The sequence below is a fragment of the Hydra vulgaris genome, chromosome 06 (assembly GCF_038396675.1).
Source record: "Hydra vulgaris chromosome 06, alternate assembly HydraT2T_AEP".
NCBI classification, from domain to species: Eukaryota; Metazoa; Cnidaria; class Hydrozoa; order Anthoathecata; family Hydridae; genus Hydra; species Hydra vulgaris.
The window spans coordinates 6031787-6059188 of record NC_088925.1 but is presented as its reverse complement, the minus strand read 5'-3'; the positions used below and the strand labels follow the sequence as shown (position 1 = coordinate 6059188).

Here is a 27402-nt window from a genome sequence, read left to right as displayed (position 1 = left end):
TTCAAAGGAATTCTTGTGTTTTAGATGAATTTATTGATCTATTTTAAAAGAAACAAGATAAATCAACATCTGTGTTAGGCGGGTGGCCAACATTGATTATCGCTTCATCCCGTTGGAAACATCTAATTACTGAAATTTCTATATTGAATCAAGCGTTTCTTAGTATTAACATTTTAAAAATATGAACTTGCCCCTTTTTTACTCAGCCGTTTTTTCACAATCTATCATTTTACTTTCCTTTATCGTGCATTATCGTTTTCTAACGATTAGTCTATTGTTGATAATTAGTAATTTACGGAACAGGTAAAGCGACCGAATGTTATTTAAAACTTTATAATTAATCTTTCCGTAAATATCTCTGTCACGTTTGGTTGAAAATATAAACAGACAAAATGGCAGCTACATCGTTAAGCGATAATATTTGTTTAATTCATTTTGATGATATACCGAATAAATGCATTAAAAATGCAGTACTAAAGCTATAAAAAAAATATTTAGCACACGAAAAAGGTGGTGCAAGCTTTGAAATAAAAATGGAGATGTGGCAAGATTTTATTTTAGAACCATTAACGCTAAAACAGAAGAGGAATTCAACTCAATGGCAGATATTGTAGAAATGGAAAGCTTTGCTATGGGTTATTTTTACCATCCAAAATGTTACGAACGTATTTGTAATGTTTTCAAACTTAATAGAGCAGAAAATAATAAGCAGACAGAAAAAATTGACTGGGATGAACAACAACAAACTGAGCTAAAAGAATGTAAGAAAACTAATATAGATGATGAAATGCAACAATATACATCTATAAATCCAAGCACTGACGAAGATCAGCCAAAAAGAAAAAAATTTCGGTGTAGACAATTGGGTGAGAGTAATTATTTGTGGCCAGATATATGCATAATATGTCAAAAGAAACACAAATGGAATAATAGCAAGGTAAAATTGTACATTATTAACTAATTTTATTTAATAATCTATAGCTAATGCATACTTTATACCATAGTTTTTCTCCAAAATCTCTCTTTATTTTAATTTTTTTTATTTGGTTGACGTCAATGGTGCGAAAATAAGTATTATTAAAAATAAAAAAATAATTTTTTGTTTGTATTGCAAACAGTTTAACAGGAAAATTATATGTAACTAAATTTTTTTTTTAAATTGCATTAGAGTAATTTTTTGATAATAACTGTTGAGAGGGTAATAACTGTTTAGAAATATTTATTTTCAATGCTGGTTTCAGGTATCTCTAAAACGAACGCTTGAATCGCTCTCAAGATCAGAAACATTTGATTGTGGGAGGTTGAGAGAAGCAGCCAACTATAAATTCGATCAAAATATTCTTATACATATTAACGGAAAGAATTGTGAAGCTCTTGAAGTTAAATATCATCGAACGTGTTACATAAGTTATACAAAGTGTTTAGCAAATCAACACAAAGGTCAGCCTAAAGTTCAATATTACTATAAATCTTTTCATATATTTTCAAATGAAATAATAATAGAAAAATTAATTAAAAAGAAGAAAATCATGTTTATGTCAAAGTTGTTTAGTCTGTTTGTTTCAATCGTTTATCGTGAAGAAAATATTGATGCTAGTAATTATAAAGTGTCCCGTTTAAAGTCAAGGATTCAAGCAGCTTTTCCACAATTAATTTTCCACACACCTGGTAAAAGAAATTCAAGTGAAATAGTTTTGCTTGAAAATCTATCAAGTGGCCATTTTGCTGAAAAGAGCCTTGTTTATGATAATGAAACATCACAAAGTGAGTCTTCTCAAACAGAACCTTTGTCAGATACAGATAAACCTCAAAATATCAACTATGAATTTGTTGATACGAGTAGTATATATAGAACAGCATTGCATTTTCGAAATATAATAAATAAAACTCCTGATTTCTTTTCAACATGGCCTCCATTATCATCTGAATTCTCATTTAAAAATATAGAGAACATTGTACCACCTTGGTTGTTTAATTTTTTTGTTTGGCTGTTAGGTATTGATGATGAACCAAAAATTGAATCCTACATATATATAGAGAAACCGTTAAAAAAAAAGTCTTATCTTTAATTCAAGATTGCATATATATAAGTTCAAATGGGCGCAAGCAAACACCTAAATCTGTGGCATTGTCAATGGCAACAAGGCAGATAACTGGATCAAAAGAGTTGATAAAAATATTGAGTGGTTTTGGTCATTGTATATCATATTCGGCAACAATGAGGTATGAAACAGTATTAGCGTCTATCAATCTAAAGGAAGATGTAGTTTTACCACAAGGTAAGATTAAACAATATCTATGATGAAAAATAATTTTAACTATAAAGTGATCAAAACAAGGCTTTTGTAAGAGTTATCACCATAATATAAACAATAATATATTCAAAAAATCAAAATAAGTATATAATTTATCTTAATAATAGCTTAATTTTTTTATCGGGTTTATACAATAAATTTCTGGTCTTCTAAATCAAATTTTTAATCAGGAACTAAACACATCACTGTCAATTTTGGTTTGGGACAACATTGATTTCGGTGAGGAAACAAGATCTGGGAAAGGAACTACTCATATGGCTAATGGAATCATTGTTCAACCTTTAAATATTGGACCAACCCAAGAAAAAAGAGAGGTATAAACAATGCGCAATGTAAGGGGAAAAGGGAAAGGGACAGTTTTCACTAATTTATAGATACAATTTTTCTTGTCTAATCTTTGCTATATTAGGAAAGATATAGAAAAGAATGGATTAAAGTTTTTAAAAAGGTAGCTGAATGACATCTTGCCTTTCCCCCCTCACATGGAGCACTGCATATCAATTATACTAAATCAAAATTAGAATTTTTATGATCTTTTTTGAAACATTTATCTTTATTTACATTTATTTTTATTTTTTAGTTTGTTAAAACTACATAGTTTTATACCTCATGATTTTTTTTTTAGTAGGCGAGGTAAGGTTCATTCATTTATGTTTCTTGATTGGATTTAGCTATTTTTTTAGTAGGTGTTCATTCATTTATGTTTCTTGATTGGATTTAGCTATTTTTTTAGTAGGTGTTCATTCATTTATGTTTCTTGATTGGATTTAGCTATTTTTTTAGTAGGTGTTCATTCATTTATGTTTCTTGATTGGATTTAGCTATTTTCTTTAAAAAAAACTTCATTCTTATAGTAACCCACTTCATACCATTTCACTTTTTTTTATTAGAGTTTCAAAACGACCTCGATCTATTCAAGAATCACTTTCTAGCATATTACCTTATCAGATTGGGAAAAAAGAATCACTCAAGCTTAAAAAGCTAATCGAAAAAATAAACATTGATCTTGTCATTTCATCTATATCAATAGAGAAAGTTAAGGATCAAGATAGGGCTTATCTATTATGCAAAAGTCAAATTCAAGAAAATTCCTTTCCAAGTCGGACTGCTTTCAATATTGGTCAAAACAGAGCTGCCTCTCATGTCTCATACATTGGATATTTACCAGTTGTTGATGCTCCTGTTACTGATATTGCAACAATATACACAATATTACATAGAAGTGTTGATATTATAAACAAACTAAATTTGAAGTATGGAGTAATTGTCTGTGATGAGGCTATGTATTCAAAAGTTCAAATGGTTCAGTGGAAGGAACCTGAGTTTTCGAATAGATTTGTAGTAAGACTTGGCGAATTTCATACTATGATGTCATTTATGACTGCTATTGCTAAAAGATTTGATGCATCCGGTTTTAAGGTATTTTATTAGTTTTAAACATAAGGATGAAAATTTTAGAAGATAGCTATTTCTATTTAGAGATAAAGATATTTTTACAAATTTTGATTTTTTGTTTAATATTTGCAAGCTATCATTTATTGGTTTATTAAAACTGTAAACTTTGGGCATTAATATATCAGTTTCAATTTAAGGATATTGTCATTGAATCTGGTCTAGTGGCAGAGGGAGCAATTAAAGGTATTCTCACAGGTAAACACTATAACAGAAGCATAATAGTGCATAAAATCATAATTGAGGCTTTAAGTCGCCTTAGATTTTAATCATTCTTGAACTCCTTGGATGTTGACAACCGACATGAAGTAGAGGATTTCTGCTTGTTTTTAATGGTATATTGAAAGTGGTTTGTTTGTTGAAATTAGAGAAAGGTATAGTATCCAAATTTTCTTTATTTCTTTTAATTAATAAAGTAATTTATACAATTAATTTAATGTTCTTTTTTTTGAGAACTTTTTGTAAAAAATAAAGATAGGTATAAAAATAAAGATAGGTAATAAAGATAGTGATATTTTTACAATTAGTGAGTTTATTTTTTGAAACCGACTCAAATATTATTTTATTTACTCAGGTATGATGAATTTGTTAAAATCTCCTCAAAAAGATCAAGCACTTTTAGATTTTGGAGCTCTTATATTGATATGGTTTGGCTGATGCTGTTAATCCTTCGTGCTACTAGAACAACAAATTGGGAGCTTCATTTAGAATGTGTGAGGATGATGTTACCCTGGTATTTTGCATACGACAGAGTCAATTATGCAAGGTATCTCTGTCCTTACTGGTTAGAGATGAAAGCAATAGATAGCACGCATCAAGGTGTGTTTAAGTTTATTGTTTTTGCACTAAAAAAATAAATAGTATTGAAACATTGTGCTACATCTGCATGAAATTAATTTATATTTTTGTATATATATACTTATAACTACAAATGTTTATATTGTACTTATAACTACATTATTCTTTTATAATTTAACTCCCTTTGATTGTTTAGAAGATATATTTAAAATCCTATTATTACACAATATGTAGTTGTTTTAAGTTAAAAACATTTTGCGGTTACACTTAGTGTCATTTTTACAATATTGCTTACATTTAAGGCCTACTGACGGAGTTTAAAAATAACTGGACAGTTCAACGTCAAGCCAGTTTTTTCTCAGCTATTGCATGTGATCAGGCAATAGAACAAACGTGTAATAGAGATTGTAAAACCAATGGAGGCATAACTGGCAATACCCTCAATCGAGGAGCTGTGCAGAGATGGATTTTATCACAACCAGAAAGATCGTTAATTGCCCAAAAATGTAAATTACTCAGTGGCTATGTTAAGGAATCTAGGTATTTTTCAGTATTTTTATTGGTTTCTTTCTTACTTGTATACATGTATCAATGTTGAAAATCATTCTTTGCAATCATTGTAATCATTCACTAGTTGCAACCCTGCTCCAATCTGCTCCAGTTTATAAAGAAATTAGGTAAACATAACAAAACGTCTGATGAGTTCCATTCTTAACCTAATGTTTTAGCTGTTATATTATTATATTGTTGTATACCATTTTTACTAGCTAATATGATCTTATAAGACAAATATTGATTTCTAATTTTAAGGGTTCGTAAAGATTTGGATGTAACAAGAATTAGGAAAGATGAAAAATCAGTTATTGATGTAATGGAAACAGTTTCTTCAATGATTAATCCATTTGAAAACGAAGTCACAAATGATCTTGTAAATATTGTTACTGGGATTGTTGCAGATAAGGAAACTACAAAAGATCTAGATCGAGCTTACCAGATAGGAGACAAAAACTGTGTTGATTTTATAAGGAATAACCTGAATAGTGATGATCCGGATATTTTTATCAGAAGAAAAATGTTAAAGCTAAAGACATTTGCGAGCTACAAAAATATAGTTAAACTGTCCACAGGAAAAACTGTAGTTTTAAAAAACGACTCTAACTTTTGGGTTCGTTGTTTGCTTATTGCACGTAACCGTGACATAAATATGGAAGAAGTACTGAAGTATTCGTTGAGAGTATTCCCGCCTCAGTTGGCATCTTTCGACGGATCTTTACTAAAAACAACGAAGTCGAAGCTTATGAATATACTTGAAAATAAATGTATTGATAAGTTATCAGTGGATATTCCTAAAAACAACGCATTAATTTTGGACGGTATGGCTGTATTGCAAATAATTAAACCTATACCCGAAAATTTTGGGAAATTCAGTCGATTGATATTCACTATGGTAATGTATTTTGCTCTTAGGCATAAGTCAAATAGAGTTGAGTTTGTTACGGACAGGTATCGAAATATTAGTATCGAACACGCCAAGCGACAAAGACGAGCTGAATCTGGTGTCCAGAATGTTACTATATTTGGGCCTGATCAAAAAGTACCGAAACAATGGAAGAAGTTTATGAGTGTTGGCAGCAATAAAGAGGAATTGGTTAAGTTTCTCTTGGAAGAACGGAAAAGTTATACAATAAATGAAATAGAGATATTTAATACACATGGTGATAGCACATACTGCTTCAGAAATTCGATTTGTACGGAATTGTCTGAACTTCGTAGCGACCACGAAGAAGCTGATACTCGGTTATTGTTACATTGTAAGCACGTTTCGGTTTCATATGCTCATGTTATACTTGCAAGCCCTGATACAGATGTGTTCGTAAGTGCATTATACCATAGTTGGTTCATCTCTGCAACTCTTCATTTTGAAACAGGATGTGGAAACAAACAACGTATCCTTAATGTAAATAAAATCGCAAAAGAAATTGGTTACGATTGGTGTGATGCAATGATTGGATTCCATTCTTTACAGGTAGATTCAAATTAAATTTTATAGGTGAAATCATTATCTTTCTTGCAAAGAATTTATTTCATGCACTATTTTGCTACTTTATCAAAAATAATGTATTAAATTGTGCTGTTTATCTAAACTAATTTTGTATCTGAAAACGTAAATGTTTGAAGTGTTTCTACTTATTACTTAGGTTGTGATGCAGTGTCTGCTTTTCAAGGAAAAGATAAATTTTCTGCCCTAAAGACGGCAGAAAAGAAAAAAGAATATTGTACAGCATTCCGAGGTATCGGAATGTCACTAGACGTATCAGATGACGTTTTTAATGGCATACAGAATTTTGTTTGTCACCTTTATGGTGCAAGCAAAGAAGATGTTGTCAATAAAGCACGATATTACTTGTTCAAAATGGGCAAATCTACAGAAGAGATGCTCCCTCCAAATTATGATTCGCTTATTTTACACATTAAACGTGCCAATTATAATGCTTACATCCGAAAAAATGCATTGAAAGGTATATTAAATGTTCTTTCGCCCGATGGCTATTGTTGGTCTTTAAATGGAGACCAGGTAAACTTGGTTTGGACAACAATTCCACCTGCACTCGATTCCCTTCTTGAATTTGTTCACTGTTCTTGCAAACTTGGTTGCGTCACAAATCGATGTTCTTGTAAACAATACGGAATCACATGCACTGATCTATGCGCATGCGGTGAAGCTTGTGAAAACACCTCGTTTGACAAAAGACTCTATGATGATGATGATGAAACGGGGGGGGGGGGGGGCGTAAGTCTAAAAAGGTTACTATTCCAAATTTGCAAGCTGACCCGACAAAAAAGTTTAAACTTGCAAACTAAATGAACTAAAAGGTCCACATTTGCCAACTGATTGAACAAAAAGTTAATAATTGTAACCCCCTCCCCAACCACAATTAGCGTCGGGTCTATCCTTGAGAACAATGCATTTTAAGGTCAATGTTGTTAGAAAAAATGTATTCAGCGTTTAATTTACTACAAGTAAAATATCACTTTCACAAAATTTGACCATAATTTTTTTTCCCATTGCCCTTTTGGGGTAAAAAAACCCGAGCCCTATTTCTCAAAAACTGCAGGGCAAAAATGGGGCAAGTTTCTGTTTTTTGTATCTTAGTACCATGCTCTTACAACATTGAAACAAAAAACTTAGTTATTACAAGTGTCCAACGAAAACTCATTTTTAGTCACATTTTTGCTATATGGCCACCGGCCTATGTGTAATAAACACCGCTTTGATTTTATTTTAAACTGATGAGGCGAAATAATCTTATCGGCAACAATTTTTGGAAAACTTTTCCACAGAAGCGGCTTGCAATTCTGAATTGAATAAGAACTCAGTTTTGAATAAGATTTAGGTACAACAGTTGTTTATGGAAAATCTTGTAGTATACTTATAGTGTATTTCTTCAAAATAAGTTTTAAAATTTTTTGGATACAGTTTACATTTTTTTTATACATGAACTGTAAAATTAGATGGATGTTAAGTTTGAGAGTATTTACCCAAGTAGCAACGTTCATGTGGCCCGACAACGGTCCGGTTCTACTGCGGAGCACGACCAGGCCTAACTTGCCAGACCTGGCGCAGTGCCGCCATGAACATCGGCTTAATAACGGTCCAGGGCTGGCTAGCCATATATATATATTTATATTTATATAGATATACATATATATATATATATATATATATATATATATATATATATATATATATATATATATATATATATATATATATATATATATATATAAATATATACATATATATACATATATATATATATATACATCACTCTACTCTGTTGGCTTACTATTATTATTTAAAAAAAACGGGAAGTGTCATTTTAAATAGTAGTCCATGACAACTCTTCTTATCGTAAAACATTATTCTTGGGATAGATGGTATTGATCCACAAGCAATTATAAGTTTTGACTCTTAAAAAGTAAATATTGGTGTTAATCTTATTCTGATTTTAAAACTGTGATAAATTGTTGTTTGATTCATCTACGACATTATAAACATTACCCAACATCTTTTTTTTTGTTATGGAAAATTTTGGATGATTATGTCTGACCGTAAATGGGGATTAAGACAATAACTGTTAAAGAAACCCATCTCGTGTACCTTTGACCAGTCAAGGACGTTGTACCTTAGACCAATAAAAACTGCTTCCTCGGTAATTTGCGGACTTTAAGAGGGCAAGATTATAAAATTTATAATCTACCTTATTAGGCGTCGTCTGTGCTTTATTGCTTTTTAATGCAAAATTGTTTCTAGTATTATGATGATGAAATAATTCCATTGAATTTTAATGCAATTCACTATTTATTCTTGAACCACTACTACACTTAGAATAATCAATTTTGTTAATTTAGTTAGTTGGACAGCTGAAGCAATATTATTGTCAAGTTCATTTTATTACCTAGTTTCTGCTCAGCTATAGGGAATTAAATGTATCGAAATAGTTAATTAATTTTGTTAATATATTTTAGTTTTAAAATGCCAAGGAGCAAGATTGGTGTTTTTCGCAAAAAGATTTCCGAAATGGATATGCTAAATGCAGTGAATTTTGTGCTTCAACAAAAAATGAGTTTAAGTGAAGCTGCAAGACATTGCAACATTAAAAAGTCAACTTTAATATATCAGTTGAAGCAGTTTAAAAAATCTGGTAGTTGCGAATATTTATATTCACATACCAAACCAAAAAAAGTATTCTCAACTGAAGAAGAATTAATTTTGGTAAACTACTTGGCAGATGCTGCAAATATGCATTATGGACTTACATTAAAGCAGATAAGATCCTTTGCATATGAGTATGCTTTAGCAAATCATAAAAAAATTGAAACTTCATGGATGAAAAATAAATGTGCAGGTGAACAATGGCTGCGAGATTTTCGCAAAAGATATAATAACAAGCTATCTCTACGTAAACCACAACCTACAAGTCTTGGTAGATCTTCTGCATTCAATAGAGAAACTGTAAGAATTGTATATAAAAATTACAAAAATGTTTTAGAACGTTATTATTTTGACCCATCAAATATTTGGAACTGTGATGAAACAGGAATTACCACAGTCCACGTACCACCAAAAATTCTAGCTCCAAAAGGTAAAAAACAAATAGGGAGCATAACTAGTGCTGAACGAGGCAACAATGTAACAATGATTGCAGCCATTAATGCTACTGGAAATAGCATCCCACCATTACTTGTATTTCCACGTGCTAAATTCAAAGACTACATGTTAAATAATTGTCCTCCTGGAAGTGTAGGAGCAGCTAATAAGTCTGGATGGTCAAATGAAGTCATTTTTGTGCAGTTTCTTGAACATTTTATTAGTAATGTGCGACCGTCAATTAAAAAACCTGTTCTTTTATTAATGGATAATCATGAGAGTCATGTAAACATTTCTGTTATTGAGTTAGCAAAAAAATCAGGCATAGTTTTAATGACATTTCATCCTCACACAACCTATAAAATGCAACCTCTTGATCGTGGTGTTTTTGGACCATTTAAAACTTTTTATAACAATGCCATGAATAACTGGATGATATCACCAGGCAATGCTGGTAAACCAGTCACAATTTATGATATATCTTACCTTGTTGGTCAAGCTTATCCTCATGCTTTTGTACCAAATAATATTATAAACAGTTTTAAATGTACTGGATTTTATCCAATTAATGAAAATATTTTTACTGATATTGACTTTTTAGCTGCAAATGTTACTGATAGGCCAATAGTGAATACTGAAGCTTGCCTTTCTAATGAGATTATTGATGTTAAAACTGCTCCATCCAGTGTACCATCAACGTCATCTATTGTGTTAGGGGAAATCCCTACTGTGAGTTTACCATCAAGATCAATTGTTTCACCTGAGATAATACGACCTCATCCTAAAGCCAAATTAAGAAAAACAAATACTTCAAAAAGACGTAATAGAAAATCATGTATTTTAACTGATACCCCTGAAATTAAAGTTATTCTAGATTCAAAATCTAATAACCAACAATTTAAAAAGACCTCTTCAAGCAAAAGAAAAAAAATGGCAAAGCAGATTATTTTTAGTCAGTCTGACATATGTTTAAATGATGAAAGCTCTAATGAAATTGATTTTGGAGTAAATATACTTGATAATGAAAGTGAATTTGTTTCTGGAGATTTTTTAATTGTCAAGTTGGCTGGAAAGAAATGCTCTAGATTTTATGTAGCATAAGTTTTAGAAGTTGTTGGTATAGTTTACAAAATTAAGTATCTTAAGAAATCAGGAGACTTTGGTAACAAGTTTATAAGAGAAGATGACAATCTTTATGATTTGGAACTTAAGGATATTATTATGAAACTTCCACCACCAAGTATTGGTCATGGTTCATCTAAGCGTCAGTATCTTATGTTTGATGTTGATCTGACTATTTGCAATAGTTAATATATTTTACTCTTTTATCATTGTATTTTTTGTTGTCATCATTAAGATATTTTCTATAAAAAGCATTATGATCATATGTAAATGAATATAGACCGCCAGCTAACATAAGTTATAAAAATATATTTTTGCTCTTTTCTTATCTAAAATAATAAAAATAACTGTATATATTAGAAAATATGTTTTGTACAATTAAATCGCGTTTAAAGTTTTGGACCTTAATCCTAATTATTTCATGTAAGTAGCATCTAACTAAAGAAAATATGTGACTTTATCTAAATAGTTATAATAACTGATTTTATTGAAAAAAATTAGTAATACTGAGTATCGTAACTTTAATACACAAGTCTTTGCAAGATTGTAAGGATTGATTTTTCTAGTTTTTTTTTAGACAATTAGGCTTGATTACAAAATAATTAGATTTTTTTTATTGATATAAGATGGACCAAAAGTTTCTATATAATATATAACAAGCTAAAATATTAAAAAGGGTTCAAACATTGCATGATTTTTTAATAATAACATTTTGGTCAAAGGAACAACGCGCATCGGTCAAAGGTACAACGTACGTGTTGTACCTTTGACCAAAAGACTTCTTTTTTTAAAACGCGGGAAAAAGATACTTCTTGGTCAAATGAAAAAAAAGTTCTAAGTATAATTTTTGGGCAAAATATAAGAGAATATTATAAAGTTTGAATGGTTTGGATTTACTCAATAGGCTACGCAAAAAACGCCTTAAAGCAAAAAGTGGTCAAAGGTACAACAGGTTCCCCTATATATATATATATGTATATATATATATATATATATATATATATATATATATATATATATATATATATATATATATATTATATATATATATATATATATATATATATATATATATATATATATATATACATTTTTGTAAGATCAGGCAGTAAATATTCAGCTAATAAAATTAATATAAGTATATTAATAAAATTTAATAATTAGTTTATATTTGAAATAGAAATTTTAATGTAAAAATTGTTTTAAAACAGTTCAGATCAATATATCAATCTCAGAACTTACAAGTTTGTTAAAAATTAATTTTTCTTGAGTAAGAATATTTTCAAGCTCTTCAAGCTGATCTTGGTCACACACAGGAAGTTTAAGTGTTTCAAAAATGTTGCAAACATCTTGTTGCCCAACCTGTGAAAGAGTCTGCAACATAGTAGTGTTGTATGTTGTTTGCTTCTCTAGATTAGCAACTGTGCCTTTTAGCTCAACCAAAAGGGTAAATATTTTATTTAAGACACTGCTTGATGTTTGAGCAGAGGAGGAAGTATTTAACAACGTTGTTTCATGTAACTAAATTTATCATCAATGCTGCTACTAGCCACTACAATACTAGTTGTTGCAGATAATGCAGCACATTTTCCGCTAATTGTTTTATTAGATGAGTTAGATACAATATTAGGAACAAAGGATGCTAAGCATTCTACCTCATCAACTGTAATCTCTGTTAATGGGATCACTTCAAAATCACATTGATTGCTTGTATCTGTCTCTACTAGTTCTGTTACAACTTTTTGATTTACAAATGGAAGTGGTAAAGAGTTCTGACTGATCACAGGAAATTTTGGTACTTGAGGGGCTGGCATTAATTTTAATAATAATATTTAATATATAATACAATATTAATTTATTTATTTATAAAACCATATATGATTAATTAATCATAAATGGTTTATTAAATAAATTAATATTAATTTATAGTCATTTAATTTACCGTTTTTTTCTTAGTCTTGAATCATCAACGTCATTTTGCAGATCTGATGTAATTGTTGCTTTATTAAGTTCAGATCTTGCTTTTGCATACGATTCTGCAAAGTTAAAAAATCAGCAAAAAAATAAACATGTCATAAGTAAAGTTGCATTTTTTTTTATCAAAACAAATTTATGAACAATCAAGTTTTTTTGCGATTCAGCTTTCAACTACACAATCAATTATCCTAAAAAAACATTGAAAGAGATACTTTTTTTAAATTAAAACATTGTAAATATATAAACTTTGTGCCTAAAACCCGCATGGGATGCTATGCCCAGTTTTCGTTAGGCAACTCACATTCTTTTACGGCTTTGTCATTTCTCTGCTAACTTGTATATGGTGGCCAATAGCATAGTTCATTATTTATTAGCCACTTTTCTGGGACCACTGCCACTGCATCATCCTTATCCAAAAACGAAACTATTGCAAATTTTCTATTAGTCATTATAAAAATGAAAAAGCTAAAAAAATCACAAACTAATAGACTTAAAAAACATATTCCATGTCTTTTTTCATAAAATAATATAAACCTGTTTTCATTTATAAAGACAAAACTATATAAATGTATATAGTTTTGTCTTTGTTAATGAATACAGTTAGTATTCACATTAACGAATACAGTAAAGTACTCACAAGTTTTAGTACTCACAAGAAATTACATATGATATTTAAAAATTACATATGATATTTAAAGTTTTTAGTACTCACAAGAAATTACATATGATATTTATAAAAGATGTTTGAGGTTTTTTAATTTTGTTTTAATATTTCCATTTTTTGCTTAGGTTATCAACTTAAAAATGTATTATGTGACTGGGTACACTATGAAATAAGCAAATAGTTTTAAAACATTTGTACTTTATGTACGTAAACGGTTTTAGTAAATCATGACGGAAACTTATCTTAGATTTTTAGATAAAAACAACTCGTTTAAAACACTAATATGTTTTGCAACACTATTAAGCAATAATGAAATAAATATTTTAAAACAATGTTGAAGAATATTGTTTAATAAAATCATTTTATTTTTTGGTTTGAAGTTTAGAGTATCATTAGCTTTAGAGTATCATTAGTAACATGCAGTTTCAAGTTTAGAGTATCATTAGCTAACTTTATAGAAAAAACCATTTAATATACAAATAAATAATGCCAAAAAATTAACATTAATAAAGTAAATGTTAACAATGCATCATAGGAATAACAGCATAATTACCATCAAAAGGTATACAAACATATTTTTTTTGTATTTCTGAAGTTAAACAATAAAAAAGTTCATCATTCAAGTGAGAAGCTTTACCAATGTTAACCTTAAGAGATTTGCATGGAAACAAAAATAAATTTTGAAGTTCTTCAAACTGTTTATAAATAACTAATATCTGATCAGCTGTTTTGACAACATTCTGCACAATAATAACTTTGCTATTTTTTAAACCAAAACAGTAACTTTTTATCTCCAGCAGTAACTTTGATACTCCAAGGCTTACAATACAGTTCTTTATACTGACCACATATGTTCAACAATTTAACAACTGGTCCATTGAAATGTTCCTTTGTAACATATGCACTCTTTGTATTATCCTGAGTTTTTTGTTGTTTTAACTCAACAGCTGTTTTCTCAAAAAGCCGTCTAACTATTTGCTGTTAAGGTAAGTGAGGTGTTCGCACAAGTCTCTTAATTTGTGATAAATAGTTTTCAAATGGAAATGCTGAAATATTATCCAAAGGACCAAATGCTTTGGCATCTTGTGTCAAATTTATAAGCCCATGCATATTGTACATAATCACTTCTTTGCCATATAATTTAGAGACATGGTCTACAAACAGTAATAGTAAACTATGGGCAAAGTCAGCATAATTCAGGCACAAATTTTTACTTAGCAATATGTTCATTGCCAGAGATAGAAGCATGAAATTGTTAAAAAGTGGAGCTGGAAAAATCCCATTAAAACACACCATGCCAGTATAAAGCTGCCTAAACTCAGTTGCTTTCCACCGTTCAAATTCACGAAATGATCGTGGTTTACGTGCTAACTCTGAAGGAATGTAAGGTCTCATGTCCATTAGCTTATTTGATAAGTCCTGAATACCTTGTGGGCCAATTCTGGTTGCTAGAGGTCCCTTGAGCCATAAATAAACCATTTTTCTTATTACACCTAGGCAAACCATATGCATATAATCTGCTGGTATTTGTGATATCATGCCAAAAAAAGGAATATTATTTAATGGATTTGGTCCAAAATGATGTTCCTTATTTTTCATTTCAAGGAATGACAAATCTGTTCGAAGAACTGCAGATGTTTCTGGAAATAATACACGCCCAGCATAAACGTCATGTTGTTCACATTTATCACATCCATAAAATGCTCTATGCCCTTTAATACATTTGATAAAAGCTCGTGCCGATGTGTCACAAATCAGAGCAGAAATTTTTATCTTATAACAAATCTTATTATATATAATGCTCGTACTCTGAAGCTCTACAATTTCAGTAACAAAATCTCTCAAATATGCATTGATAGAAGTAGGCTTACTATTTCCACAGTATATTGCAATTGTAAATGGGACCCTATTTATTTAAACTAATCCTTCAAACTGTTCAATCGCACCTATTATTGGCCAAAACTGCACATTTGAACTTTTAAATAAAGGCAACCCATCAATGTTAAATTGAAATGAAATAACCTGATTTTCTGTACTATTGCTATTAACCAAATGTTTTTGCTTATCAACAATACCTTTTTTTATGCCAAAATAATAATATGAATTTTCACGCACTTCTTTTTTGTTAAACTCAAATCGCATTATTGTTTTTGGACTTTTTTTCAAATCTGGGGAAAAAATACGTAATATAGCCAGCAAAACACCAAAGGCTTTTTGAGTGATGTTAAAAGAATGTGACCAAAATGCCAAATCTGTTTCAAGTTTCTCTGTTTTAAAGACTGTGTGTATTCATCAGAATCACTGCTTAACATGTTTTCAAATTCTTGGCATTCATCACCATCAGAAATATGATCATTAAAAATTGATGTACAAGTAGCTGACAATGATTCATTGAAACTTTGAGAAAATGAACTAAATGCAGCTGTTTGACTTTTGCTGTCGTTGAGAGAAACTGCACGTGTTTCAGACAATTGAGACTGATCACTATAGATATACTGTGGATTCTCACAATTGGTATTTATACTTTCACCAATAGTTTCAATATCTATATCAGTAAATATTTCCTTTACTTTGACTTGAATTTTTCTTTTTTTATTCTAATAATTCATTATTAAAATCTTTAAAATCAATATATATATATATATATATATATATATATATATATATATATATATATATATATATATATATATATATATATATATATATATTCTTTTTCATCCAGTCTCAAAAAAGCATATTCTACCATGCAAAATGCCTGTGCTTATTCTTGATAACATTCCTATAAAAAGAATCACGTACACAAATTTTTTAGGTATCATTATAGATGAAAATCTTTCGTGGAAGTACCTTATCGATAACTTATGCCATAAAATATCCAAAAGTATTGGAATTCTTTATAAATCAAGAAGTATTTTAATGAGACATACTTTAATTAAGTTATATTACTCTTTGATACACTGTCATATTAGTTATGGCAATGTCGCGTGGGGGAGTACGCACAAAAGTAAGTTAAAACCTCTCCATTGTCAACAAAAGCATGTAGCACGTCTTATAAATTTAAAAGATCGTTTTACTCGTGCAAAGCTTCTTTTATTTAACATGAACATTCTTAATATTTATGAGGTTAATATTTTCAACGTTCTTTGTTTTATGTTTAAATGTAAAATTAATTTATATCCAGTTTCTTTTAGTGATTTATATTCATGTAAAGAAAAAAACAAATATATACTCCGAAATAATAATTATATACGACAACCAAAATGTAAAACAAATATCGGCAAATCTTGCATTCCATTCCGTGGAGCATTTTTATGGAACAAAATAGTCTTAAAAAATTTTGATTTTACTCATGAATGGAGTTATCTAGTATTTAAAAAAAAAACTAAAAGAAATAATTTTTAAAATTGATGACATATTTCTTTATTTTTGAATGCTTGGTTTTGATGGCTTCATAAGATAGCTTTATATTTTAGTTTTGAATATATATACCACTAACGATATTTATATTTTTGTCAAGTCAAGAGTTTTTATCTTGTAACTTTATTTTATTGTATTTAACGTTCTAGCGGTTCTCGATGACAAGACCTAGTAGTCTTCTGCGAGTCTCCGCGTTCTTTATATTAAAAAAATATATATATATATTTTAGTATTTATATAATATATTTTTACGATTTATTTTAACATGTAACACGAGTTTTATTCAGATTGTAGTAAAAAGAACAAAAAAAAAAAAAAAAAAGTTAAGTTCTTAATTAGGACATGGCGATCGTTCAGTTGTTGCTTTTTGGCTCTAGCGTGCCATCTGTGTCCCGTTATTGGCTCTCCAGTACTGGGATGTCACAAAAGGACCACATAACAGTTGCTAACTGGTAAACCAGCTCTGGTGAATCATTTGAGGTACAACAAAAGTTCGTATCGGCTCCGGCGGCATATTTTGAAACCCTATACAGGCTCAGAATAGGCAGAAAAATGAGCGATCTGATTCGCTGATTTTGAAAGAGAGGCAAGTGCGATTTTGTTGAAAAATATAATTAAAATCAAAACAAACAGATTTTTGAAATAAATTTCAAAGTAATGATATACTAAGTTTATCAATACAAGTCATGTGTTACTATCAACACAGGAAATTCATTTTATTTTAGTACTCTTCAGAGTATTTAAAATGTATCAAAATATATTTGTACAAGAGAATTTTCACTCGCAAAAATTTCAATTAAGTTTATCTTGGTGATGAAGATTTTATCTATTGTTAATTTTAAGAAACGAAAAAAAAAAATGTGTTTTTTTTTTTCGTTTCTTAAAATTAACAATAGATAAAAGTAAATTTGAAAAAATCTGCAAATATATTTCTCTTAAAACATGCTCTTGGCCTTAAAGCATTCTCAACTACATAGTTTATATAAGTATGTTGTACGAGACTAATAGTGAAGCACTTTTGCATACAAAGTTTATATGCAGTTTTACGTGACTACTGGTGAACTTTATTTATGCACTGATTTACATGTTTATTTTAAAGAGTTGAAAATTAGAGTTTTTTGAAAAAGAAAATTTGTACTAATTGCAAAACTAACTTACAAGTTCCATGAGCTCTGAGGAGATTTTGTTTTCATGCTTTGTTTAACCATAGTTTGGAGGAGGCTGATATATTTTTTCATTACGTAGCTTTAATAAAACATCGTGTTAAACCATTAAAAACTTTTTTTAAATTTGTAAAAATTTTGGCAGGCTGCATTAAGTTATAAAATATTTGAAAATTTAACAAAAGAAGTGATATTTATGTTTGTCTACAGAACAGTAATTTTTGGTACAGTTTCATATAAACACTGACATTAAAAGCAAGAAAAAGTATTGAAGTCAAATAAGTTAACCAAATAAAATTGGATTGTGGCATAAATAAAAGTGGATTATGGCAAATGATTGTGGCATTTTTTGTATTGTATTAATTGAAAAAAAAAAGATTTAAAAAACTAAACTAAGTGGTTAAAATCAAACGTTTTAATGAAAAAAGAGAAATAAAAAAAAGAAAATAAAACTATCAAAAAAAAGAGCAAAATAAGTTGTCATGATATGAATATTTTTGCTATTATAAAATGTGTTTTGTATGCATAAACTCTTGAAATATTTCACTTGAATTTGCATGTGTGCAATTTTGCAAGATTTCTAAATGTGTTTCTCATCAAATATAATGTCCGTGTTTTATAAAGCATGCTCGATACAAAGTATGTACAATTGATGTGCAATTGCACCAGACTACTGGTAAAGTACTTAAAATATGCAAAGTATAAGTTTTAAGCTGAGCCAGAGGTTGTTCTAAGCTTGTTACTGCATCTTTATACCAGCTTGTTAATTATAAACAATTTAACATTTAAAATTTTGGAAAAAGAAAATTTTTACAGATGTTTTTCCAAGCTAGCTTACATGCTCCATATAAATCAACCTAAATTTTGAGAAGGCTGATAAAGCATACATCAATATTTTTCTTTATATATATTATATAGGATGAAAATTGGATATTATTCTAATGGAAATAATTTGAATACTAAATTGGATAAAAATCTATTGAAAAATTTAACAAAAAAAGTGGTATTTGTTTTTTCACTGAACATTAAAACTTTACTGAGTATTAAAGTCAAAAAATTTAACCAAATAAAGGTGAATTATGGCAATTTTTGTAATAAAAATAACTTCATCAAAATTAGCTTTTACATTTGAAGAAGCAAGTTTTCAAAAAAATTATTATTAATACATCAAAATAAAATATGACGCATCTCTGTTTTTATATTAATAAACAAGAGATATTCACAGAAATTTAAAAAAAGAACACTTGTTTTTATTGGTTATACCAAAAATTACATAATGAAACTATTCATAAAATTTGTAAATATGGAGTACATTTTATTTAAGGTTTTTTTTTCTAATTTTTTTAGAGCTGACATATTTTCTTTTTCTTCTGGAGTATTTAATGTAAAATAAATTATTAGCATTATAAATATATAAAATTTATTAAAGTTTGCTGCTTTATTTAATATTATTTACCATCAGTTGCTATTGAAGGAAACACATTTTATATTAATTATAGAATACAATAACGAGTATTTTGTTCAGGTTAAAAGCTATATATCAACAAACATGTATTGAGTTTTGAAATTGAAATAAACAACAACATGAACTTGCATGTTTGCAATCTTTCTTGTTACTACCTTTTTACACTTAGTTTTTCATAAAGGTGTGGTAAGTTGAGAGTTATTGCTTTTGGTAATCAGTTTACTATATCAAAACGCTTTTGCTTACAATTGCTTTTAATTTAAGAGTGTTGCAAATCATCTGGGCTAGCTATAACAACCAATAAGCAATTTCCTCAAACTTTTTTAGTGTTGTATATAATTTATATATGGGAGTGATAAGTGTAAAGTTCTAAAAAGAAATTAGGCTATTTTTTCAAAATACTTTTCTTGCTAAATGGTTGGATAAATGGGAACTTAGTTTGAAAAAAATTATACCAAGTTAATAATAGTCTATTGATATTAGAAGGTAAATTTTAAAACTGTTTTAAAAAATCTATCGTATGAGAATTACAGCTTAGTCAAGCTTTACCATCTGGTTTTTAGTTTGTTACAATGGTTGTCTTTTTTATATAGAATTATAAAAATAAACTAATTTTTTTAAAAAAAAATTCTGAAAATCACGGATGTTTTGAGTTGTGAGGGTGTGTATAAGTATTTGTACTATATTGCACAAAATTGGATAGAAAAATCATAACTTTTTTTGCTATTATTATTTGGTTTTTTGTGAAATTACTCAAAATCACTTTTATTATTCAATACGCTTTTTGAAATTTGTTTTGATTTAAGCATACGCGCAAAAGCCTCTCTTTCAAAATCAGCGAATCAGATTGCGCATATTTCTGCCTATTCTGAGTCTGTATAGGGTTTCAAAATATGCGCTCTGGCGTGCCTTTCATTGAGTTTTAATGTCCCGCGATTGAATCGCCAGAACTGGCGTAACCGGCACAGGCCCATACGAGCGCTGCTACTTGGGTAAGGCACCAAGTCTACGTAAAACAGGTTCACAAGGAACCACTTTACCAGCTCTAAATACAATTCTAACAACATGTTTTTGCTTGCTATGCAGTTTTCTTAACTTAGTGGGATTTGTACTTGCCCATACGATATTTTCGTAAGTTAAATAACTATGTATAAAAGAAAAATGTAAATTTTTTAAGGACCTAAAATTTAAAAACGTTTTTGCTCTATAGATTATGCCAATGTTTTTTGAGATTCTTTTCTATGAAATTTATATGTTGTTTACATAATAGATTTTCATCAAAATTGACTCCTAAAAAATTAACGAAAGTTTGCCTTTTGATGTCAGTTTTCTTTCTTTCTTTTGATTTGCTTTGTTTGTGGAAAATTTGGAATTTACTTTGTTTCAAGGGAGAATATTTGAAATATCCTTCATATTTCTATATTTCGAGATATAAAAAAATGGTTTTAAAGCTGTTCCTCCAACAGCGTCTATGTTTTGAAGAAAACTGATGTTAAAGGGCAGGCAAAACTGTACGGTACAACTGGCAAAATTAGACCTATTGTAACCTGAGAAAATGAGTTACGCGCTCATTAAAATTTGCTTTTCTAAGTGTAATAGTTTTTTTCTTGTTAGTAACATTATCCCATTGGAAACCCAGATGTTTCAATTAACTTCAAAGACCATTTCAGAACATTTTCCGGTAACAAGAAATTCCGCTTTTTCAGGGTTTAATTTAACAAAGTTTGCTATTTCGTAGGTTTTAAACCTACCAATTAACGGGTGATGCGGAAGTTATCGGACAAAATAAAAACGTCAATAACTTATTTATAAATAAAAAAACAAACTACTATTATATTTTTTTTAAATAAAGCATTTATCTTTTAATAAAAATATATTATTTTTTATATGAAAAAAAACCACCATCTGCAATTGATCTCAATTTTGCTCTGACGCCTTTTATATGCGACTGTAAAAAGTTTAAATCAATTTCTTGTAGTTTTAGTTTAATGCGATTAATCAAAACTTGCTCTGTTGAAGCTTGCTAATCTCCCTCGTAAACCTTCTGTGCCAAATGTCCCCAAAAATTTTCAATTGGTCGTGCTTGAGGCACATTTGGGGGATTGGATTCTTTATCAACGTAATAGACATATTGGTCCATCCAATTTAGAGAATCTTTAGAATAATGAGAACTTGCTAAATCTGGCCAAAATAAATAGTTAAAGTCTCCATGATACTTGTAAATAAATGGAAGAAGTCGTTTTTCTAAACATTTATTAATATAGATTGATGAATTGATCGCTACAGCCTTGGAAGTGCGAAACAATGGCTCGGACATACCACGGTCAGATATGGCTATCCACATTAACAATTTTTTTGGAAATTTCTCTTTACCTATAAAACGAACACTTTCTGGGCATGTCTTTTTGTTGTTTGTGTAGTATCCAGAATTTCCAGGCATGTTGTCGCCTGCAAAACAAAAGTATTTTTCGTCATCGATGACTAGAAGCGATTTTGTGTTATAGAGTTGGTTAACTAGTTTCCTGCTTCTTTTCTTTGCCTTGATTTGTTGTTCTATAGTGTATTTTGGAGTCTTTTCACGTTTTCTATATTTAATATTCATTTTTTTTAACTGACGACCAATTGTCGATTGATTTACACCGAATTTAATACCTATTTTTCTCTGACTGACCCCTTTTCGATTGTTGACAAGTTTCGTTAATTCGGCTTTCTTTTCCTCTAGTCCAGGATGTCGGACGACCAGGGTGCTTTCTATCAGAAAACGATTGAACAGTTTCAAGTCTTTTTAGGTTATCATATATTGCATCTCGAGCAAATCCTTCCTTTTCAAAATGATTTAAGATTTTTTTTTTTTTTATGTTAGGTTTATTTACAAAAAACATTTTTAGTCGCTTTCGCAAAGATTTTCGTTCATCTGCATTTAACCTCATTTTAAATAATTGTGTTTCAAATAATAAAGTTTATATTTTATAGAACGTTTATGCCAACGCATAAAACCACAAAAACTAATTATTATGCTTAAATAATTACCCAGCCGGCACAGGCACGTACAGAAAACGTACAATGAATGTTCAGACGGAACGTCTTAGACGCGTTCAAAACACAGCAATGTATAGACGCTCAAGGACGTCTTATTCGGACGTTCAAAAGACGTCCTATAGAGACCTAAGTAAGACGTTCCTTTTAAATTCAATTTTCTGGAATTAAGCGCGCGTTCTATAGTAGTTCTATTTAAATTCCATATGCGTACGAAATATTGTACGCATATGGAATTTAATCAGAACTACTATAGTTTACTATATGGGCGTGAGTCACTATAGTAGTTCTACTATACACTACAGTGTATAATAGAACTACTATAGTGACCCACGACCCTTTAATTATCTGGAATTTAATCAGAACTACTATACAAAGTAAATCAGTATAAAAAGTAAAGTATAGTATACTTTACCACGACCCTTTAATTATCTGTTTATCTAATTATCTGGAATTTAATCAGAACTACTATATATAGTAGATCCCATTATATATAATCAGAACTACTATATATAGTAGTTCTGATTAAATTCTAGATAATTAGATAAACAGATAATTAAAGGGTCTTGGGTCAGAATGATAAAGTTGAAAACATAATAGAAACGGGAACAGTTTCGCCTAAATAAACCAATAGAATACACAATTTAAAGTATACATTATCTACAAAATATTTCAGACTACAGATTTAAAAAATTGTCTTCAAAACTGTCATTTTCGCTGCTTCCTTTCTCACGACCACCGCCTTTTCTGTCCGGCGCTCTTTTTAGGACATTACCAATGCACTTTTCTATTTCATTTCCAGCATACTTGAGCATGGCCTCTGTGAAAAGAAAAAAAAAATAACATAAGAAAGTTTAGAATAATAGTTCATGTTGCTTTCACACACTTAATTAAATATTAACAACAACAACAAAAACTTTTTATGATATATTTATGATATATTTATTATATAAAGTATAGTTTCAACACTGAAACTAATAAATCAAATAAGTCTAATAAAACTAAAAACCCAAGGCAAATTATATATATATATATATATATATATATATATATATATATTATATATATATATATATATATATATATATATATATATATATACACATTTCAACAATAATTATATAACTGATATTGCAGACATTAGTCAGCATTATGACGTCACGCTGATTTAGGGATAGGCGAGGGCTTCAGTACATACATTGACTGATTTAGGGAGAACTCGCAAGGGAGTTGATAACACATCGAAGGGTTTGGGTTGGGACAGGGATCAATTTATTTTTATTATTCTTCCTTTTCCCTCTTCTTTTTCTACTAAATGTTACTAAAAGAAAGGTAAGCAATTTTATCACGTTTTGCTTACCTATACATGCGGATGTAGATATATATGTATTATATATGTATATATATATAATAAAGAAATATGCTAATATGAGTAAATAAGAAACAAAAAAACTATAAAATTTACAACTAGAGATAAATTTATTCAACATAAATGAACTTTTCAGTTTTTCGCTTCGAGCAAAACAGGAAATATGGCGAGCCCCCTGCATTCTCGAAGACAAACACACTTTTTTTTCAAGTCACTTTTGGAAATGAGTTTTTTTTCAACTTTTCCGTAATTTTCTTCCACTAACAGTGCCATATTAAACCTTAATGATGGAACTGGTTTGACATATAAATTAAAAAGATACCTTCGATTGATAACATCACAATGAAAAGTTTCATTATTTTCTTTTTCTGTCACAAAAGCAACTGAATAGCCAGTAAGAAGGAAGCATCTGTCTTTTTTATTTTTCGATATTTTTGTAAATAAAGACTTATGTGGAACATGTTCAAAAAAATTTTGAAATTCTACTTGTCTTTTACACACTTGTACAATAGGGTTACTTGAGTTGTTAACTGACTGCTTTAGTCTTTGAAGAAAATTTTTAAATGGAAAACAAGAAATACTGTTAACTTAACAGTATTTCTTGTTTTCCATTTAAAAATTTAACTTAAGTGAGCAGCAACGATTAATACAATCATCAGCTAAATGAAGTAGGTTATGTACATTATATACAGTAAAAATTTCTCGGTAAATATACTTACATGAATAAACAAAATGTGCCATCATACTGCGAGCGTAAACTAAGTGATTGTTGCGAAACTGGTCATTAGATGTCAACATAATACCAACAGAAGTGCTTAACAGAAGAAAATGCTCATATATCTGTTCAGATACAACACGCTTTAATACAACAGGACCTAAATATATCAAAAACTGCCGAAACTCTGTAGCTTTCCAACGATCTAGAAATTGAAAACTTCTTGGTTGACAAGCAAATTCACTCGGCATACTTCCATTTAAACAAGTTAATTTTCTGGAAATTTCAGCTATTTGGGATGCAGATATTTTTCCAACAGGCCCTTTCAGTAAATATTTTAAGATACGCTTTGTAACACCCAAACAAACCAAATACATATAATCTAAAACAAAAGAATTAATACAGGGAATCCCAATGTTCACAAGTGGAGAAACAGCTTTTTGATGATCAAGATAGCCATAGTTTTGGAAAGTCAACTCGAAATTCAAATTGAAATCAATTTCATCATTGAAAAACAACTCTTCCGTTATGCGAGCCATGCACACAACACCTTTCACAAGAGTTGTAGCCAGTGTGGCTTACAACACTCTTTAAAGGGGCTCTAGCTGGAACATCACAAATAAAAATTTTAATCGTTAAACTAATATGAACTCCATCAAAATCAATTCCACCTTCTTTAATTTCCATCCATTCCTTCACAATATCTGATAGCAAATCTACCAAAGGGTCAGGTTTACAATTTCAAGAAAAAATTCCAATAATAAAAACGTCTGAACCCTCAAACATACCAAGAATAGGCCATAGCTAAACAGTAGATGACCAGAAAAGAAGAAGGCAATCAATATTTACAAGTAAATTGATCAAAAAATCATTTTTAACAGCTAAATATGTTAATATTCTTGTAACTTCACTCTTAATTCTAAAGTATGCATATTCGCCACCACATTTATTTTGAGTTACTATTTTTCTTGGAGAGTTTAATAGTGTTCGGGCATCTTTCGGAAGATTTAATCCTGTTTCTCTAAGAATATATAATAATTGCTTAATCGATTCACAACTCCATTTATTTTCAGTTGCACACGCATCTAACCTCAGATTTAAATGTGTTAGTGACTTATGTTTTTCATATTCTTCTGATAACACTTTATCTGAATCATCTGCATCTTCAATTCGGTTTTCTGAATCTGAAATTGAATCCATATCACTTTGAAATTCTGAAGCTATATGAACATTTGTATTCAATGAATCTTGGAAGTACTCTGTAGCACACATTTCTCTTTGAACTGTCTCTTCCTCTGTTATTTCCATCACCTTTTATTTATCTGATACCACCTACTTGATCTTGAATTCATTTTATAATATGGTTTGTGATTTTAAATGTTTAAAATATGGTTATATACTTTGTTAGTATATAACAAAGCTTTGTTGTATATATATATATATATATATATATATATATATATATATATATATATATATATATATATATATATACATATATATATATATATACATAGGTATATAATTTGCAATTGAAAACATTTTTTTAAAAGTATTTAAGTTGATTTTTCTGAAATTGAGTTTTCGTGGGTTTAAATTAAGTCACGGAAAACAGGTAGAAAATCAGGGGAAAAGTGAATATAAAAGATTTTTGTTCAAAATGAGTATAATACTCAGAAAAATGTCTGGTCATATACTACTATATATAAAATACTATATAGTAACTATATATATCCTACTATTTAGTATATATTAGACATTCATTTTAATCATATCATACATTTATATATTTAATATAGCTATAATAAATAAATAAATAAATATGTGTATTATATATATATATATATATATATATATATATATATATATATATATATATATATATATATATATATATATATATATATATATATATATATATATATATATATATATATATATATATATATACTTTACACTGAGTTACCATAAAACAATATGTATACTATATATTAACTATATGATATTTTACAAGATTATGATGATGGTGACCAAATATTTAGTTAATGTGTTTTTAAATATAAAATTAAAAAAAAATTATTTACAATATCTTCGTTAAAGTCTGTTTAACCTATAGGTTTAACTTATTAATTATCGTTACAATGATAATTAAAACTTACTATTAAATTGACCTTAAGCAACTCCTTGTGAAACCTTTGGATATTAACATTTCCATGGTATTAGTTTTAATTTGAGATAAAAAAAATGTCGTGTGGTTTAACAACTAAACTGCGCATAGTTAACCATAAAAATTTAAAAAATAATAAGTTATTATAAACCGGGAATTGTAATTTTGTTTAGTTGCTTGTTTGTCCAGTATTTTTATTATAGTTCATCACGCTTTCTGAATGTAATTAAGACGTCTTTCAAACGTCCTACGCAAGTCTGAAATATTTTAATTGGTTCCGAAATAGTTCCAGGACGTCCAAGACGCAAACTGAACGTACATTGTACGTTTTCTGTACGTGCCTGTGCCGGCTGGGAATGAAATTAGGATTTGTCCGATAACTTCCGCATCACCCGTTAGTTCATGCAGACCATAGATTCTAGGACTTAGAAAACTAACATCTTATGCGCATGTAATAAAACCAGTATAAACTACCATTTATTGACGATCTTTCTTTACATTCTGAGATTATTTTACTTAAAATTTTGTGGCACTACAACAGACCCTATGCCGAATCCTTTGTGGCAAACTGAATTGATTTGATGTAA

The 27402-nt window shown here is 29.2% G+C and overlaps 1 protein-coding gene and 1 long non-coding RNA gene across 2 annotated transcripts; one reads left to right on the top strand and one right to left on the bottom strand.

Annotated features, from left to right (window-relative positions):
• Positions 1-358: 358 nt before the first annotated feature.
• On the top strand, positions 359-7608 carry LOC136081612 (uncharacterized). Its single transcript, XM_065799067.1, has 9 exons — positions 359-937; positions 1242-2279; positions 2486-2629; positions 3206-3734; positions 3908-4141; positions 4342-4586; positions 4868-5105; positions 5376-6591; positions 6764-7608. The coding sequence occupies exons 6-9, from the start codon at positions 4412-4414 to the stop codon at positions 6812-6814; spliced, it is 1680 nt and encodes a 559-aa protein (XP_065655139.1). The 5' UTR covers positions 359-937; positions 1242-2279; positions 2486-2629; positions 3206-3734; positions 3908-4141; positions 4342-4411; the 3' UTR covers positions 6815-7608.
• Positions 7609-23207: 15599 nt separating this feature from the next.
• On the bottom strand, positions 23208-27164 carry LOC136080929 (uncharacterized). Its single transcript, XR_010638735.1, has 2 exons — positions 26808-27164; positions 23208-23384 (listed from the first exon to the last, which is right to left on the bottom strand). It is a non-coding gene; the product is annotated as an uncharacterized LOC136080929 (long non-coding RNA).
• Between the last annotated feature and the right edge of the window lie 238 nt (positions 27165-27402).

Excerpts from the sequence above, each read along its gene's own strand:
- LOC136081612 (XM_065799067.1), top strand. The coding sequence starts at position 4,412 with ATGGTTTGGCTGATGCTGTTAATCCTTCGTGCTACTAGAACAACAAAT. Across the intron at positions 4,587-4,867 it reads AATAGATAGCACGCATCAAG|GCCTACTGACGGAGTTTAAA; the intron begins GTGTGTTTAAGT and ends CTTACATTTAAG. Across the intron at positions 6,592-6,763 it reads TTGGATTCCATTCTTTACAG|GTTGTGATGCAGTGTCTGCT; the intron begins GTAGATTCAAAT and ends CTTATTACTTAG.